This window comes from Carcharhinus amblyrhynchos, unplaced genomic scaffold, assembly GCF_965287045.1.
Source record: "Carcharhinus amblyrhynchos unplaced genomic scaffold, sCarAmb.v2.hapA chromosome_104, whole genome shotgun sequence".
NCBI lineage: Eukaryota > Metazoa > Chordata > Chondrichthyes > Carcharhiniformes > Carcharhinidae > Carcharhinus > Carcharhinus amblyrhynchos.
Genome location: NW_027649844.1, coordinates 43052 through 63038, shown reverse-complemented (window position 1 = coordinate 63038; position 19987 = coordinate 43052). Strand labels below are relative to the sequence as shown.

Genomic DNA, 19987 nt, shown 5'->3' with positions numbered 1-19987 from the left:
TATTTAGCAAGGCAGCCTCCACCACTTCAACGGGCAGAGAATTCCAGAGATTCACCACCCTTTGAGTGAAGAAGTTCCTCCTCAACTCCGTTCTAAACCGCCCCCCTTTTATCTTGAGGCTGTGCCCCCTAGTCCTACTGTCCTTTCTGAGCGGGAAGAGCCTCTCCACCTCTATCCTATCCATCCCATTCATCATCTTATATGTCTCAATGAGATGAGGGGAGTACGGTGCAAGGCCCAGTGAGAACTGTAACTAGCCCCATCATAGAACCGCACAGTGCTGAAGAGGCCATTCGGCCTATTCAGTCTGCACCAACACACGACAAACGCCTAGCCCTCCCACCTAATCCCATCTACCAGCACTGGGCCCGTATCCCTGAATGTTCTGACGTGCCAAGTATCCATCCAGGTACTTTTTAAAGGATGTGAGGCATCCTGCCTCCACCACCCTCCCAGGCAGCGCATTCCAGACCCTCACCACCCTCTGGGTGAAAAAGCTTTTCCCCACATCCCTCGCCCCCTCACCTTGGCTCTATGTCCCCTGGTGACTGACCCTTCGACTCAGGGGAACAGCTGCTCCCTATCCACTCTGTCCATGTCCCTCATAATCTTATACACCTCCATCAGGTCTTCTCTGCTCCAGAGATAACAGCCCGACTTTGTCCAGCTTCTCCTTATCGCTCCCACCCTCTAATCCAGACAGTATTCCTGGGAAACCTCTTCTGCACCCTCTCCAAAGCCGGCACATCCTTCCCTGTGATGTGGTGACCAGAATCAAACGCGAGACTCTGTAAGTGCGGCCTGAGCAGAGTTTTATAAAGCAGCAACCTGACATCCAGACTCAGATGAACAGTCATTCTCTAAATCATTTGTCCTCTGCTCAGACATCACTAATATTCAAAACTAATCAGAGGATTTGTTTCATTTGACCCTCTCCTCTCTCAATCTCTCTCTCTCTGCCCCTCTCTCTCTTTCTCTCTGACTCTCCCTTTCTCTTCCTCTCGGTGCCTCTCTGTCTCTGACTCTCCTTTTCTCTCACTCTCTCTCTATCTGCCTCTCTCTCACTGCCTCTGTCTCTGACCCTCTCTCTGACTTTCTCTCTCTGCCTCTCTTTGTCTGTCACTGACTCTCCTTCTCTCTGTCTCTCTCTCTCTCACTGACCCTCTCTGACTGTCTCTGACTCACTTTCTCTCTGTGTCTGGAACAAGCTAACAGAGGTAGTTGTAGAGACGCGTACAATTATGCCCTTTAAAAAGCATTGAGACAGTTGCATGGGTAAGATGGGTATTCAGAGATATGGGCCAAACACGGGTAACTGGGACTAGCTTAGGGATTTAAGAAAAAAGGGCAGCACGGACAAGTTGGGCTGAAGGGCCTGTTTCCCTGCTGTAAACCTCGATGACTATCTCTCTCTGGTCCCTCTCCTCTCCCTGTATCTCTCTCTCTGCCTCTCGCTTTCTCTCTACCCCTCTCTCTCTGCCTATGTCACCATCTCTCTCACTTTCTCGAGCTCTCCTTCCATCTCTCTCTCTTTCATTCCCTCTCTCTCTCTCTGCCTATCTCAACATCTCTCTCTCTCTTCTATCTCTCCATCTCTCTCTTTCATTCTCTCTCTCAACCACTCTTTGTCAACATCTCTCTCACTCTCTTCTCTAGCTCTCCCTCTATCTCTCTGTCCCTTTCATTCTCTCTTTCCCCTCTCTCTGCCTGTCTATCTCACCATCTCTCTCTCTCTACTGTCTATTTCTCCCTCTATCTTTCTCTCATTCGTTCTCTCTCACTGAACCTGTTCAATTTCTCCATTCTACACCAACCTCCATTCAAGTGGGGATATCGGAGATGTTTCACCTTCCACAGGGGCTGTCTGGTGTCCTTCATGCTTAAAGTTTCTTTAATCGTGTCACGGGTAGGCTTACATTAACACAGCAATGAAGTTGCTATGAAAATCCCCTAGTCGCCACACTCTGGTGCCTGTTTGGGTTACACTGAGGGAGAATTTAGCACGGCCAATGCACCCTCACCAGCACGTCTTTCGGACAGTGGGAGGAAACCGGAGGAAACCCACACAGACACGGGGGGAATATGCATACTCTGCACAGACAGTGACCCGAGGCTGGGAATCGAACCCTGGCGCTGTGAGGCTGCAGTGATAACCCACTGTCCCACGGTGCCTGCCCTTGTCCCTGATATCAGTGCTGACAACTCCCTGAATCTCAAAGGGCCGGAAGCAATGGGAGATCTTTCATCCAGTTCCCTCAGTCAGAGGCAGAACCCGAACACCCCGGAACGGGACACAACTGGAGGGTCAGTCTGGTTCCAACTGAGCAGCAGGCATTCTTTACAAAACAGGACTTTAATTCCCTACTGAAAGCGATCGGAAACAAATGCTTCAAGCTCCCACACCCTGCAGCCTAACACACAGTAAATATAGCTTTAACTCTCACACACTTCTCATTGGAGATATACCCTGTACTTGCGGGAAACGAGCTGAGATTAAGGTCAAACGGTCCTGGAGCGAGTCTGGGAATCGCACCCAGACCGGATCACAGGATCCGGTTGCTCGCTCACAGGGTGATCTCCATCAGGGATCCGGCTCGTCCACATCCCAGCACTGGACCTCCACCTGATCCCAATCGATTGGCTGCTTTGGACACTGATCCTGGAACATCTGCTGCACCTGGAAAGGACACAGGAGAAAGGATGAGAGCGGAGAGATAGAAAGAGAAAGCCAGAGGTAGAGACAGAGAGAGAGAGAAGAACAGAGAGAGAGGGAAGAACAGGGGGAGGGAGACAGAGAGCGCAGTAGGCCATTCAGCCCATCTGGAGACTGTTATTAAAACTGTGAGGCCATTCAGCCCCTCTTGTTACAGGTGTGGGGGTGAGAATGGGCAGAGGGGACGTGATGGGAAGGGTTAATGATTGTGAGCTGGAATCAGCAGTCAGTGAGTGCTGACAGTGAGGGGGTGGGGGTCCTCTCTCTCTCTCTGGTGTTGAGCTCAGTACAATACAAACTCTCACCTTCCTCACGGCCACCTTCTTTGCTGTGTCATCGTCCAGTTCCATCATTGAATAGATCTCCACATTAATGGTCTGGGACCCAGAATCTAAACACAACACACACATCGTCAGCAAGGTCCACACAGCCAGGGTTTAGTGTAGGAAGCAGCATCGATCGAGAAATATCCCTCGCAGAGAATGTACCTCCCCGTCCCGTCTGTTTAATATCATCTCCATTCTCCATTACTCTCTGTGTCTCCCACATAAACCCAGAACATCAACGTCACTCAACAGAGTACGAGCCCCACTCGGTGGATATTCACTACTGTCATATCCCATTCCCCTCGCTCAGTGCGCCCCGCTCCCCTCGCTCAGTGCGCCCCGCTCCCCTCGCTCAGTGCGCCCCGCTCCCCTCGCTCAGTGCGCCCCGCTCCCCTCGCTCAGTGCGCCCCGCTCCCCTCGCTCAGTGCGCCCCGCTCCCCTCGCTCAGTGCGCCCCGCTCCCCTCGCTCAGTGCGCCCCGCTCCCCTCGCTCAGTGCGCCCCGCTCCCCTCGCTCAGTGCGCCCCGCTCCCCTCGCTCAGTGCGCCCCGCTCCCCTCGCTCAGTGCGCCCCGCTCCCCTCGCTCAGTGCGCCCCGCTCCCCTCGCTCAGTGCGCCCCGCTCCCCTCGCTCAGTGCGCCCCGCTCCCCTCGCTCAGTGCGCCCCGCTCCCCTCGCTCAGTGCACACCGCTCCCCTCACTCAGTGCACACCGCTGCCCTCGCTCAGTGCACTCTGCTCCCCTCGCTCACTCCATCCCACTCCCCTCACTCACGACATCCCAATGCCCCCACTCACTCCCTCCGAACGCACTCTGATATTCTATGTATTCCCAGGAAATGAGGATTTCATTGGGAATGTTCCCCGGATTCAGTTACCTGAGGTTGGAGATCCTGCTGGGACTGACGATGATCTCTCAGTGGAATTTTCACTCGATGGATCGCTGTGTGACCGGGTAGGAGATGCCAGCGGATCTGAGATAATTTCGGGCAAATGGGGAGAGAGCAGATTGAAGTTAAACAGAACACATCACCGTGTGGTTTCTAGATTCTCAACAATATCACACGGTGATATTGGAAACCCCTTCCCTCACCCCCTGAGTAACACAAACCCCTTTCCCTTCAACCCCATCACTGGATCACAGCTCCCCGATTCTCTGAAACCCCTTCCCCTGGATTGCAGACACTCAATCTCCTCAACCAGGAATCTCCATCTCACTCAAGCCGTCCATTTCCCCATCACTCACTCACTCCCTCACTTTCCATCAATAAATCCCTATTTCAGTCTCCGGGATTGCTGTGCCCTTGGGCCACGTTGAGGGAAGTGTTTGTGTTGAGTCTTCCTCACAGTGCTGCCTACCTGAGGTCGGAGTTCCGTCTGGGACAGAGGATGACTCGTCGCTGGATTGTCCACTCGATTCTTCCTCATGGGTGGGAGATGGGATTGTTCCTGAATCCAGAAAAGGGTAAAGAATATCACGTCAGTGAACTTTGGGGAACAACAGAACCAACCATCAAACTGAATTTACGGTGGGGTCACTGTAGGGAAGGCAGTGGTGCGGTGGGATTGTCAATGGACTAGTTATCCAGCATCCCAGCGGAATCCTCTGGGGACCCGGGTTCGAATCCCAGACGGTGAAATGTGAATTCAATAAAAAATCTCCAATTAAAAGTCTGATGATGAACACGGTCGATTGTTGTAAAAACCCATTCAGTTCACGAACGTCCATTTAGGAAAAAGGAAATCTGCTGTCCTTACCCAGCCTGGCCGAGCTGTGATTCCAGAAACACAGCAATGTGGGTGACTCACAAACACCCGTCTGAAATGGAGGGCAGTTAGGGGTGGGAAATCCCTCTCCCTTCACTCACTACATCCCCCTCACTCTCACCTCAGTGATAATGTCCCTCTCCCCTCACTCACTAAATGCGATCGCCCTCAGTCACTATATCCCTCTCGCCTCTTTCAGAATATCCCACTCCCCTCACTCACTGCACCCCACTCCCCTCACTCACTGCACCCCACTCCCCTCACTCAATACACACCACTACCTCACTCAATACACACCACTACCTCACTCAATACACACCACTACCTCACTCCACACGCCCCACTCCCCTCACTCCACACGCCCCACTCCCCTCACTCCACACGCCCCACTCCCCTCACTCCACACGCCCCACTCCCCTCACTCCACACGCCCCACTCCCCTCACTCCACACGCCCCACTCCCCTCACTCCACACGCCCCACTCCCCTCACTCCACACGCCCCACTCCCCTCACTCCACACGCCCCACTCCCCTCACTCCACACGCCCCACTCCCCTCACTCCACACGCCCCACTCCCCTCACTCCACACGCCCCACTCCCCTCACTCCACACGCCCCACTCCCCTCACTCCACACGCCCCACTCCCCTCACTCCACACGCCCCACTCCCCTCACTCCACACGCCCCACTCCCCTCACTCCACACGCCCCACTCCCCTCACTCCACACGCCCCACTCCCCTCACTCCACACGCCCCACTCCCCTCACTCCACACGCCCCACTCCCCTCACTCCACACGCCCCACTCCCCTCACTCCACACGCCCCACTCCCCTCACTCCACACGCCCCACTCCCCTCACTCCACACGCCCCACTCCCCTCACTCCACACGCCCCACTCCCCTCACTCCACACGCCCCACTCCCCTCACTCCACACGCCCCACTCCCCTCACTCCACACGCCCCACTCCCCTCACTCCACACGCCCCACTCCCCTCACTCCACACGCCCCACTCCCCTCACTCCACACGCTCCACTCCCCTCACTCACTACACCCCACTCCCCTCACTCCACACGACCCACTCCCCTCACTCCACACGCTCCACTCCCCTCACTCCATACGCCCCACTCCCCTCACTCCATACGCTCCAGTCCCCTCACTCACTACACCCCACACCTCTCACTCCCGATATCCCAGCGCCCTCACTCACTACATCACACTCCCCTCAGTCAAGACAGCCCAATCCTTTCAGTCACTACATCCCAATGCCCCACTCACTCCCCGAACGCAATCTGATATTCTATGTGTTCCCAGGAAATGAGGATTTCATTGGGAATGTTCCCCGGATTCAGTTACCTGAGGTTGGAGATCCAGCTGGCACTGACGATGATCTCTCAGTGGATTTTTCACTCGATGGATCGCTGTGTGAGGTTATCCACTTATCCACTTTGGCAGGAATAATAGTAGGAGGGATTACTATTTCAAGGGCGAAAAGCTGCAGCATGCTACGGTGCAGAGGGACCTGGGGGTCCTTGTGCATGAGTCGCAAAAACCCAGTCTGCAGGTGGTCAGGAAGGCGAATGGGATGCTGGCCTTTAAAGCGAGGGGGATTGAATATACAAGTAGGGAGGTCTTGCTGCAGCTGTATAGGGCACTGGTGAGGCCGCAGCTGGAGTACTGTGTGCAGTTTTGGTTGCCGCACTTACGCAAGGATATTTTGGCCTTGGAGGGAGTGCAGAGGAGGTTCACTAGGCTGATACCAGAGATGAGGGGGTTGGACTATGAAGAGAGACTAAATAGACTGGGTCTGTACTCGTTGGTGTTTAGAAGGATGAGGGGGGATCTTATTGAGACGTATAAGACAATGAAAGGGATGGATGGGGTAGAGGTCGAGAGATTCTTCCCGCTCAGAAAGGACAGCAGGACTAGAGGGCACAGCCTCAAGGTGGGGGGGGGAGCAGTTTAGAACAGAATTGAGGAGGAAGTTCTTCACTCAAAGGGAGGTGAATCTCTGGAATTCTCTGCCCATTGAAGTGGTGGAGACTACCTCGCTGAATATATTTAAGTCACGGGTAGATAGGTTTTTGACACACAAGGGAATTAAGCGCTATGGGGAGAAAGTGGGAAAGTGGAACTCATCCACTATCAGATCAGCCATGATCTTATTCAATGGCGGGGCAGGCTCGAAGGGCTAGATGGCCCACTCCTGCTCCGATTTCTTATGTTCCGTTCTTATGTGTGACCGGGTTGGTGATGTCAGTGGATCTGAGATAATTTCGGGCAAATGGGGAGAGAGCAGATTGAAGTTAAACAGAACACATCACCGTGTGGTTTCTAGATTCTCAACAATATCACACGGTGATATTGGAAACCCCTTCCCTCACCCCCTGAGTAACACAAACCCCTTTCCTTTCATCCCCATCACTGGATCACAGCTCCCCGATTCTCTGAAACCCCTTCCCCTGGATTGCAGACACTCAATCTCCTCAAACAAGAATCTCCATCTCACTCAAGCCCTTCATTTCCCCGTCACTCACTCACTCCCTCACTTTCCATCAATAAATCCCTATTTCAGTCTCCGGGACTGCTGTGCCCTTGGGTCACGTTGAGGGAAGAGTTTGTGTTGAGTCTTCCTCACAGTGTTGCCTACCTGAGGTCGGAGTTCCGTCTGGGACAGAGGATGACTGGTCGCTGGATTGTCCACTCGATACTTCCCTGGGGGTGGGAGATGGGATTGTTCCTGAATCCAGAAAAGGTTAAAGAATATCATGTCAGTGAACTTTGGGGAACAACAGAACCAACCATCAAACTGAATTTACGGTGGGGTCACTGTAGGGAAGGCAGTGATGCGGTGGGATTGTCAATAAACTAGTTATCCAGAATCCCAGCGGAATCCTCTGGGGACCCGGGTTCGAATCCCAGACGGTGAAATGTGAATTCAATAAAAAATCTCCAATTAAAAGTCTGATGATGAACACGGTCAATTGTTGTAAAAACCCATTCAGTTCACGAACGCCCATTTAGGAAAAAGGAAATCTGCTGTCCTTACCCAGCCTGGCCGAGCTGTGATTCCAGAAACACAGCAATGTGGGTGACTCACAAACACCCGTCTGAAATGGAGGGCAGTTAGGGGTGGGAAATCCCTCTCCCTTCACTCACTACATCCCCCTCACTCTCACCTCAGTGATAATGTCCCTCTCCCCTCAATCACTAAATGCTATTGCCCTAAGTCACTACTTCCCTCATCCAGAATATCCCACTCCCCTCACTCACTGCACCCCACTCCCCTCACTCCCTGCACCCCACTCCCCTCACTCCCTGCACCCCACTCCCCTCACTCCCTGCACCCCACTCCCCTCACTCCCTGCACCCCACTCCCCTCACTCCCTGCACCCCACTCCCCTCACTCCCTGCACCCCACTCCCCTCACTCCCTGCACCCCACCTCCCCTCACTCCCTGCACCCCACTCCCCTCACTCCCTGCACCCCACTCCCCTCACCCCACTCCCCTCACTCCCTGCACCCCACTCCCCTCACTCCCTGCACCCCACTCCCCTCACTCCCTGCACCCCACTCCCCTCACTCCCTGCACCCCACTCCCCTCACTCCCTGCACCCCACTCCCCTCACTCACTGCACCCCACTCCCCTCACTCACTGCACCCCACTCCCCTCACTCACTGCACCCCACTCCCCTCACTCACTGCACCCCACTCCCCTCACTCACTGCACCCCACTCCCCTCACTCACTGCACCCCACTCCCCTCACTCACTGCATCCCCCTCCCCTCGCTCCATACGCCCCACTCCCCTCGCTCCATACGCTCCACTCCCCTCGCTCCATACGCTCCACTCCCCTCGCTCCATACGCCCCACTCCCCTCGCTCCATACGCCCCACTCCCCTCGCTCCATACGCCCCACTCCCCTCGCTCCATACGCCCCACTCCCCTCGCTCCATACGCCCCACTCCCCTCGCTCCATACGCCCCACTCCCCTCGCTCCATACGCTCCACTCCCCTCGCTCCATACGCCCCACTCCCCTCGCTCCATACACTCCACTCCCCTCGCTCCATACGCCCCACTCCCCTCGCTCCATACGCCCCACTCCCCTCGCTCCATACGCTCCACTCCCCTCGCTCCATACGCCCCACTCCCCTCGCTCCATACGCTCCACTCCCCTCGCTCCATACGCCCCACTCCCCTCGCTCCATACGCTCCACTCCCCTCGCTCCATACGCTCCACTCCCCTCGCTCCATACGCTCCACTCCCCTCGCTCCATACGCTCCACTCCCCTCGCTCCATACGCTCCACTCCCCTCACTCCATACGCTCCACTCCCCTCACTCACTACACCCCACACCTCTCACTCCCTATATCCCAGCGCCCTCACTCACTACATCACACTCCCCTCAGTCAAGACAGCCCAATCCTTTCAGTCACTACATCCCAATGCCCCACTCACTCCCCGAACGCAATCTGATATTCTATGTGTTCCCAGGAAATGAGGATTTCATTGGGAATGTTCCCCGGATTCAGTTACCTGAGGTTGGAGATCCTGCTGGGACTGACGATGATCTCTCAGTGGATTTTTCACTCGATGGATCGCTGTGTGACCGGGTTGGTGATGTCAGTGGATCTGAGATAATTTCGGGCAAATGAGGAGGGAGCAGATTGAAGTTAAACAGAACACATCACCGTGTGGTTTCTAGATTCTCAACAATATCACACGGTGATATTGGAAACCCCTTCCCTCACCCGCTGAGTAACACAAACCCCTTTCCCTTCATCCCCATCACTGGATCACAGCTCCCCGATTCTCTGAAACCACTTCCCCTGGATTGCAGACACTCAATCTCCTCAAACAGGAATCTCCATCTCACTCAAGCCCTCCATTTCCCCATCACTCACTCACTGCCTCACTTTCCATCAATAAATCCCTATTTCAGTCTCCGGGATTGCTGTGCCCTTGGGTCACGTTGAGGGAAGTGTTTGTGTTGAGTCTTCCTCACAGTGCTGCCTACCTGAGGTTGGAGTTCTGTCTGGGACAGAGGATGACTGGTCACTGGATTGTCCACTCGATAGTTCCTCGTGGGTGGGAGATGGGATTGTTCCTGAATCCAGAAAAGGTTAAAGAATATCACGTCAGTGAATTTTGGGGAACCACAGAACCAACCATCAAACTGAATTTACGGTGGGGTCACTGTAGGGAAGGCATTGGTGCGGTGGGATTGTCAATGGACTCGTTATCCAGAATCCCAGTGGAATCCTCTGGGGACCCGGGTTCAAATCCCAGACGGCGAAATGTGAATTCAATAAAAAATCTCCAATTAAAAGTCTGATGATGAACACGGTCGATTGTTGTAAAAACCCATTCAGTTCACGAACGTCCATTTAGGAAAAAGGAAATCTGCTGTCCTTACCCAGCCTGGCCGAGCTGTGATTCCAGAAACACAGCAATGTGGGTGACTCACAAACACCCGTCTGAAATGGAGGGCAGTTAGGGGTGGGAAATCCCTCTCCCTTCACTCACTACATCCCACTCACTCTCACCTCAGTGATAATGTCCCTCTCCCCTCACTTACAAATGCGATCGCCCTCAGTCACTACATCCCTCTCGCCTCTTTCAGAATATTCCACTCCCCTCGCTCACTCATCGCATTCCACTCCCCTCGCTCACTCATCGCATTCCACTCCCCTCGCTCACTCATCGCATTCCACTCCCCTCGCTCACTCATCGCATTCCACTCCCCTCGCTCACTCATCGCATTCCACTCCCCTCGCTCACTCATCGCATTCCACTCCCCTCGCTCACTCATCGCATTCCACTCCCCTCGCTCACTCATCGCATTCCACTCCCCTCGCTCACTCATCGCATTCCACTCCCCTCGCTCACTCATCGCATTCCACTCCCCTCGCTCACTCATCGCATTCCACTCCCCTCGCTCACTCATCGCATTCCACTCCCCTCGCTCACTCATCGCATTCCACTCCCCTCGCTCACTCATCGCATTCCACTCCCCTCGCTCACTCATCGCATTCCACTCCCCTCGCTCACTCATCGCATTCCACTCCCCTCGCTCACTCATCGCATTCCACTCCCCTCGCTCACTCATCGCATTCCACTCCCCTCGCTCACACTACGCCCCACTCCCCTCGCTCACACTACGCCCCACTCCCCTCGCTCACACTACGCCCCACTCCCCTCGCTCACACTACGCCCCACTCCCCTCGCTCACACTACGCCCCACTCCCCTCGCTCACACTACGCCCCACTCCCCTCGCTCACACTACGCCCCACTCCCCTCGCTCCGTACGCCCCACTCCCCTCGCTCCGTACGCCCCACTCCCCTCGCTCCGTACGCTCCACTCCCCTCGCTCCATACGCTCCACTCCCCTCCCCTCACTCCATACGCCCCACTCCCCTCGCTCCATACGCTCCACTCCCCTCCCCTCACTCCATACGCTGCACTCCCCTCACTCACTACACCCCACACCTCTCACTCCCTATATCCCACTGCCCTCACTCACTACATCACACTCCCCTCAGTCAAGACAGCCCAATCCTTTCAGTCACTACATCCCAATGCCCCACTCACTCCCCAAACGCACTCTGAAATTCTATGTGTTCCCAGGAAATGAGGATTTCATTGGGAATGTCCCCCGGATTCAGTTACCTGAGGTTGGAGATCCTGCTGGCACTGACGATGATCTCTCAGTGGATTTTTCACTCGATGGATCGCTGTGTGAGGTTATCCACTTTGGCAGGAATAATACTAGGAGGGATTACTATTTCAAGGGCGAAAAGCTGCAGCATGCTCCAGTGCAGAGGGACCTGGGGGTCCTGGTGCATGAGTCGCAAAAACCCAGTCTGCAGGTGCAGCAGGCGATCAAGAAGGCGAATGGGATGCTGGCCTTCATGGCGAGGGGGATAGAATATAAAAGCAGGAAGGTCTTGCTGCAACTGTACAGGGCACTGGTGAGGCCGCAGCTGGAGTACTGTGTGCAGTTTTGGTTGCCGCACTTGCGCAAGGATATTTTGGCCTGGGAGGGAGTGCAGAGGAGGTTCGCTAGCCTGATACTGGAGATGAGAGGGTTGGACTATGAAGAGAGACTAAATAGACTGGGTCTGTATTCGTTGGCGTTTAGAAGGATGAGGGGGGATCTTATAGATAAGTATAAGACAGTGAAAGGGATGGATGGGGTAGAGATCAAGAAATTCTTCCCGCTCAGAAAGGACAGCAGGACAAGAGGGCACAGCCTCAAGTGGGGGGGGCAGTTTAGAACGGAGTTGAGGAGGAACTTCTTCACTCAAAGGGTGGTGAATCTCTGGAATTCTCTGCCTGTTGAAATGGTGGAGACTACCTCGCTAAATATATTTAAGGCACGGGTAGATAGGTTTTTGGTAGACAAGGGAATTAAGGGTTATGGGGAGAAAGCGGGAATGCGGAACTGATCCACTTCAGATAAGCCAAGATCTTATTGAATGGCGGGGCAGGCTCGAAGGGCTAGATGGCCTACTCCTGCTCCTATTTCTCATGTTCTTATGTTACGTTCTTATGTGTGACCGGGTTGGTGATGTCAGTGGATCTGAGATAATATCAGGCAAATGGGGAGAGAGCAGATTGAAGTTAAACAGAACACATCACCGTGTGGTTTCTAGATTCTCAACAATATCACACAGTGATATTGGAAACCCATCCCTCACCCCCTGAGTAACACAAACCCCTTTCCTTTCATCCCCATCACTGGACCACAGCTCCCCGATTCTCTGAAACCCTTTCCCCTGGATTGCAGACACTCAATCTCCTCAAACAGGAATCTCCATCTCACTCAAGCCCTCCATTTCCCCATCACTCACTCACTCCCTCACTTTCCATCAATAAATCCCTATTTCAGTCTCCGGGATTGCTGTGCCCTTGGGCCACGTTGAGGGAAGTGTTTGTGTTGAGTCTTCCTCACAGTGCTGCCTACCTGAGGTTGGAGTTCCGTCTGGGACAGAGGATGACTCGTCGCTGGATTGTCCACTCGATTCTTCCTCGTGCGTGGGAGATGGGATTGTTCCTGAATCCAGAAAAGGTTAAAGAATATCACGTCAGTCAATTTTGGGGAACAACAGAACCAACCATCAAACTGAATTTACGGTGGGGTCACTGTAGGGAAGGCAGTGGTGCGGTGGGATTGTCAATGGACTAGTTATCCAGAATCCCAGCGGAATCCACTGGGGACCCGGGTTCGAATCCCAGACGGTGAAACGTGAATTCAATAAAAAATCTCCAATTAAAAGTCTGATGATGAACACGGTCGATTGTTGTAAAAACCCATTCAGTTCACGAACGCCCATTTAGGAAAAAGGAAATCTGCTGTCCTTACCCAGCCTGGCCGAGCTGTGATTCCAGAAACACAGCAATGTGGGTGACTCACAAACACCCGTCTGAAATGGAGGGCAGTTAGGGGTGGGAAATCCCTCTCCCTTCACTCACTACATCCCCCTCACTCTCACCTCAGTGATAATGTCCCTCTCCCCTCACTCACTAAATGCTATTGCCCTCAGTCACTACATCCCACTCCCCTCACTCACTACACCCCACTCCCCTCACTCACTGCACCCCACTCCCCTCACTCACTGCACCCCACTCCCCTCACTCACTACTTCCCTCTCCCCTCACTCAATACACACCACTACCTCACTCACTACACCCCACTCCCCTCACTCCATACGCCCCACTCCCCTCGCTCCATACGCTCCACTCCCCTCGCTCCATACGCTCCACTCCCCTCGCTCCATACGCTCCACTCCCCTCGCTCCATACGCTCCACTCCCCTCGCTCCATACGCTCCACTCCCCTCGCTCCATACGCTCCACTCCCCTCGCTCCATACGCTCCACTCCCCTCGCTCCATACGCTCCACTCCCCTCGCTCCATACGCTCCACTCCCCTCACTCCATACGCTCCACTCCCCTCACACTGCACCCCACACCTCTCACTCCCTATATCCCACTGCCCTCACTCTCCCAGACATCACGCTCCCCTCAGTCAAGACAGCCCAATCCTTTCAGTCACTACATCCCAATGCCCCACTCACTCCCCGAACGCAATCTGATATTCTATGTGTTCCCAGGAGGATTTCATTGGGAATGTTCCCCGGATTCAGTTACCTGAGGTTGGAGATCCTGCTGGCACTGACGATGATCTCTCAGTGGATTTTTCACTCGATGGATCGCTGTGTGAGGTTATCCACTTTGGCAGGAATAATACTAGGAGGGATTACTATTTCAAGGGCGAAAAGCTGCAGCATGCTACGGTGCAGAGGGACCTGGGGGTCCTTGTGCATGAGTCGCAAAAACCCAGTCTGCAGGTGCAGCAGGCGATCAAGAAGGCGAATGGGATGCTGGCCTTCATGGCGAGGGGGATAGAATATAAAAGCAGGAAGGTCTTGCTGCAACTGTACAGGGCACTGGTGAGGCTGCAGCTGGAGTACTGTGTGCAGTTTTGGTTGCCGCACTTGCGCAAGGATATTTTGGCCTTGGAGGGAGTGCAGAGGAGGTTCACTAGGCTGATACCGGAAATGAGGGGGTTGGACTATGAAGAGAAACTAAATAGACTGGGTCTGTATTCGTTGGCGTTTAGAAGGATGAGGGGGAATCGTATAGAGACGTATAAGACAATGAAAGGGATGGATGGGGTAGAGGTAGAGAGATTCTTCCCGCTCAGAAAGGACAGCAGGTCAAGAGAGCACAGCCTCAAGATAAGGGGGGGTGCAGTTTAGAACAGAACTGAGGAGGAACTTCTTCACTCAAAGGGTGGTGAATCTCTGGAATTCTCTGCCCATTGAAATGGTGGAGACTACCTCGCTAAATATATTTAAGACACGGGTAGATAGGTTTTTGGTAGACAAGGGAATTAAGGGTTATGGGGAGAAAGCGGGAATGTGGAACTGAGCCACTTCAGATAAGCCATGATCTTATTGAATGGCGGGGCAGGCTCGAAGGGCTAGATGGCCTACTCCTGCTCCGAATTCTTATGTTCTTATGTTACGTTCTTATGTGTGACCGGGTTGGTGATGTCAGTGGATCTGAGATAATATCAGGCAAATGGGGAAAGAGCAGATTGGAGTTAAACAGAACACATCACCGTGTGGTTTCTAGATTCTCAACAATATCACACGGTGATATTGGAAACCCTTCCCTCACCCCCTGAGCAACACAAACCCCTTTCCCTTCATCCCCATCACTGGATCACAGCTCCCCGATTCTCTGAAACCCCTTCCCCTGGATTGCAGACACTCAATCTCCTCAAACAGGAATCTCCATCTCACTCAAGCACTCCATTTCCACATCACTCACTCACAGCCTCACTTTCCATCAGTAAGTGCCTACTTCAGTCTCCGGGATTGCTGTGCCCTTGGGTCACGTTGAGGGAAGTGTTTGTGTTGAGTCTTCCTCACAGTGCTGCCTACCTGAGGTCGGAGTTCCGTCTGGGACAGAGGATGACTGGTCGCTGGATTGTCCACTCGATTCTTCCTCGTGGGTGGGAGATGGGATTGCTCCTGAATCCAGAAAAGGTTAAAGAATATCACGTCAGTCAACTTTGGGGAACAACAGAACCAACCATCAAACTGAATTTACGGTGGGGTCACTATAGAGAAGGCAGTGGTGCGGTGGGATTGTCAGTGGACGACTTATCTAGAATGCCAGTGGAATCCTCTGGGGACCTGGGTTCGAATCCCAGACGGTGAAATGTGAATTCAATTTAAAAAATCTCGAATGCAAACTCTGATGACGAACACGGTGGATTGTTGTAAAAACCCATTCAGTTCACGAACGTCCATTTAGGAAAAAGGAAATCTGCTGTCCTTACCCAGCCTGGCCGAGCTGTGATTCCAGAAACACAGCAATGTGGGTGACTCACAAACACCCGTCTGAAATGGAGGGCAGTTAGGGGAGGGAAATCCCTCACCCTTCACTCACTACATCCCCCTCACTCTCACCTCAGTGATAATGTCTCTCTCCCCTCACTCACTACATCTCTCTCCCCTCTTTCAGAATATCCCAATCCCCTCCCTCACTGGAAACACTCCACGCCCCTCACCTCACTCACGACGCCCCACTCCCCTCACTCACGACGCCCCACTCCCCTCACTCACGACGCCCCACTCCCCTCACTCACGACGCCCCACTCCCCTCACTCACGACGCCCCACTCCCCTCACTCACGACGCCCCACTCCCCTCACTCACGACGCCCCACTCCCCTCACTCACGACGCCCCACTCCCCTCACTCACGACGCCCCACTCCCCTCACTCACGACGCCCCACTCCCCTCACTCACGACGCCCCACTCCCCTCACTCACGACGCCCCACTCCCCTCACTCACGACGCCCCATTCCCCTCACTCACTACATCACACTCCACTCGCTCCCTACATCACACTCCCCTCACTCACGACATCCAACTCCCCTCACCCACTACATCCCACTCCCCACCCTCAATACACCACACTTCTCTCACACAATACACCACACTCCCCTCACTCACTAAACCCCACACCGCACACTCACTACACCCCACTCCCCTCACTCAATCCACCAGTTACCTCACTCAATACACCCCACTCCTCTCACTCACTACATCCCACTCCTTTCAGTCACTACATCCCAATGCCCTCACTCACTCCCTCCGAACGCACTCTGATATTCTATGTGTTCCCCGGAAATCAGGATTTCATTGGGAATGTTCCCCGGATTCAGTTACCTGAGGTTGGAGATCCTGCTGCGACTGACGATGGTCTCTCAGTGGATTTTTCACTCGATGGATCGCTGTGTGACCGGGTTGGTGATGTCAGTGGATCTGAGATAATTTCGGGCAAATGGGGAGAGAGCAGATTGAAGTTAAACAGAACACATCACCGTGTGGTTTCTAGATTCTCAACAATATCACACGGTGATATTGGAAACCCCTTCCCTCACCCCCTGAGCAACACAAACCCCTTTCCCTTCATCCCCATCACTGGATCACAGCTCCCCGATTCTCTGAAACACCTTCCCCTGGATTGCAGACACTCAAGCGCCTCAAACAGGAATCTCCATCTCACTCAAGCCCTCCATTTTCCCATCACTCACTCATTTCCTCACTTTCCATAAACAAATCCCTATTTCAGTCTCCAGGATTGCTGTGCGTTTGGGTCACGTTGAGGGAAGTGTTTGTGTTGAGTCTTCCTCACAGTGCTGCCTACCTGAGGTCGGAGTTCCGTCTGGGACAGAGGATGACTGGTCGCTGGATTGTCCACTCGATTCTTCCTCGTGGGTGGGAGATGGGATTGTTCCTGAATCCAGAAAAGTTTAAAGAATATCACGTCAGTGAACTTTGGGGAACAACAGAACCAACCATCAAACTGAATTTACGGTGGGGTCACTGTAGGGAAGGCAGTGGTACGGTGGGATTGTCAATGGACTAGTTATCCAGAATCCCAGCGGAATCCTCTGGGGACCCGGGTTCGAATCCCAGACGGTGAAATGTGAATTCAATAAAAAATCTAGAATTAAAAGTCTGATGATAAACACGGTCGATTGTTGTTAAAAACCCATTCAATTCACAAATGCCCATTTAGGAAAAAGGAAATCTGCTGTCCTTACCCAGCCTGGCCGAGCTGTGATTCCAGAAACACAGCAATGTGGGTGACTCACAAACACCCGTCTGAAATGAAGGGCAGTTAGGGGTGGGAAATCCCTCTCCCTTCACTCACTACATCCCCCTCACTCTCACCTCAGTGATAATGTCCCTCTCTCCTCACTCACTAAATACTATTACTCTCAGTCACTACATCCCTCTCCCCGCTCTCAGTGTATCCCACTCCCCTCACTCACTAAATGCTACCACTTGCCACAGTCACTACATCCCATTCTCCTCCGTCACTACTACAGCCCACTCCCCTCACCCACTTCATTCCACACCCTGGCCCCTGACTCACTACATCCCTGCCCCCTCAGTCACTACATCCCTGCCCCCTCAGTCACTACATCCATGCTCCCTCAGTCACTCTCTTGCTCCCCATCAGTGTGAGTTGGAGGGATGTGCACAGTGAGCTGTGATTGGTTCTGAGCGAGTGCAGAGCTGGTTTTGAAGTACTGAACCTGATACCTGAGGTTGGGGCCACACTGACACTCGAGGAAACTTCCTTGTCCGCCTGTCGCGTGAATCCTTCCGGATCTCCCTGAACCTGGGCCGTTTTTGGATCTACAATGAATAGAGAATGAGGTGAATCCCGTATTGAAAGGTCTTTCCATTCAGCGTCCTTGTGCCGCGCAGTGGGACACCTGAAACATCTCTATCACAGCCTTTAACAATCCGCTGGCAGTGGTGACTTGTGCCTTGGCACTGGGCTACGCTCAACCTAACTCTAGTCTCTGGGGTGAGGACTGGGGATGGGGGTGTGATAGAGATTGCAAACAGCGCCAGCAGCCAACAATCACTGGAGAGCGAGGGGTCACGGGAGAGGGGGAGGGGGCAGGACCAACCCTCTGCTCCCTGAACCTTCCTGAGAGACTGAGGTAACACAAGGGCCACCTCACCCCAGACTTGGAGAACGGGAATCCGGCCGGCGGGATCTCATTGTCCAATTTTCCTCGCTCCCTTACCAACGATATTTTCAATTATACATGTGGGTATGACCCCCCCCCCCCCTCCCCCACCAGCATAGACACACAGGTAAATATAGACTCCCTAGTCAAAGCACATAGATAAATATAGGCCTGCCAGTGGAGACTGAGAATTAGCAGAGACACACAGGTAAGTATAGACCCCCCAGCAGAGACACACAGCTCAGTATAGATCCCCCAGCAGAGACACACAGGTCAGTATTATTCCCTTGCACAATGGAGAGAGATGTTGAACTTTCTGTCTCTGTCACTTCTCTTGATCTTTTGGAAGGAACAGCTTACCCGTGCAATAGGCATCACAATCCCGTAAGGACTTCAACTCATAAACGATGTAACGGCTGCAGTTTTTAATCTTTATCTGGTGGAGCAGGTGACAGAATTTCCCTTTCCAGCTTAAACAAACTGTCCTGGTCACCACTCCCTGTTCCAGGGTGGGATGTGATCCTGAAATGAGGTGTATAAATATTAGAGAGTGTAAGTGATGTGAACAGTGCTGGACAGTGAGACGAAATCTGATATTGTAAAGTCTGACTTGCCATTTAACCAGCCTGAATGATTTGTGGAGCAGTGTCCCTCTGGGACAGGAGTCTCCGGAATCTTCCATCCGCCAGAACTGGAACATCAAACAAACACACAAACACAGACACACACACACACACAATCAGCTCCTGAACTGTGAACTTCAATAACAATATCTCCAATACTCCTTCCTGGAAGTTCGATAAGGGGGATATAGAGAGATTTTAGTTGGTTGGCCATGCTAAATTTCCCCTTAGTGTCAGGGGAACAGTTACTGTAAATGCATGGGGGTTATGGGGATGCTGCCTGGATGGGATTGTGATCAGTGCAAATTCATATAGCTGAATGGCCTCATTCTGTACTGTAAGAACATAAGAAATAGGAACAGGAGTAGGCCACCTAGCCCTTCGAGCCTGCCCCGCCATTCAATAAGATCGTGGCTGATCTGATAGTGGATCAGTTCCACTTTCCCGCTTTCTCCCCATAACCCTTAATTCCCTTGTCTATCAGAAACATATCTACCCATGACTGAAATATATTTAGCGAGGTAGCCTCCACCACTTCAACGGGCAGAGAATTCCAGAGACTCACCACCCTTTGAGTGTGAAGTTCCTCCTCAACTCCAACCTAAACTGTCTCCCCCCCTCTTATCTTGAGGCTGTGCCCTCTAGTCCTACTGTCCTTTCTAAGCGAGAAAAATCTCGATACCTCTACCCTATCCATCCCCTTCATTATCTTATATGTCTCTATAAGATCCCCCCTCATCCTTCTAAACTCCAATAAGTACAGACCCAGTCCATTTAGTCTCTCTTCATAGTCCAACCCCCTCATCTCCAGTATCAGCCGAGTGAACCTCCTCTGCACTCTCTCCAAGGCCAATATATCCTTCAGCAAGTGCGGTGACCAAAACTGCACACAGTACTCCAGCTGCAGCCTCACCAGTACCCTGTACAGTTGCAGCAAGACCTCCTTGCTTTTATATTTTATCCCCCTCGCTAGAAAGGCCAGCATCCCAT

The 19987-nt window shown here is 53.1% G+C and overlaps 1 protein-coding gene across 1 annotated transcript in view; it reads right to left on the bottom strand.

Annotated features, from left to right (window-relative positions):
• Positions 1-2131: 2131 nt before the first annotated feature.
• The window catches only part of LOC145338591 (uncharacterized), a 37701-nt gene continuing 19845 nt past the window's right edge, over positions 2132-19987 (bottom strand). The window contains exons 12-20 of the mRNA XM_080182952.1: positions 18989-19065; positions 18735-18896; positions 17935-18030; positions 17030-17119; positions 16549-16644; positions 15255-15344; positions 9338-9433; positions 3019-3104; positions 2132-2677 (exon numbers count right to left, since the gene is read on the bottom strand). Coding sequence (XP_080039078.1) covers positions 2582-2677; positions 3019-3104; positions 9338-9433; positions 15255-15344; positions 16549-16644; positions 17030-17119; positions 17935-18030; positions 18735-18896; positions 18989-19065 — 889 coding nt within the window. The 3' untranslated portion in view covers positions 2132-2581. The remainder of the gene's footprint in view (positions 2678-3018; positions 3105-9337; positions 9434-15254; positions 15345-16548; positions 16645-17029; positions 17120-17934; positions 18031-18734; positions 18897-18988; positions 19066-19987) is intronic.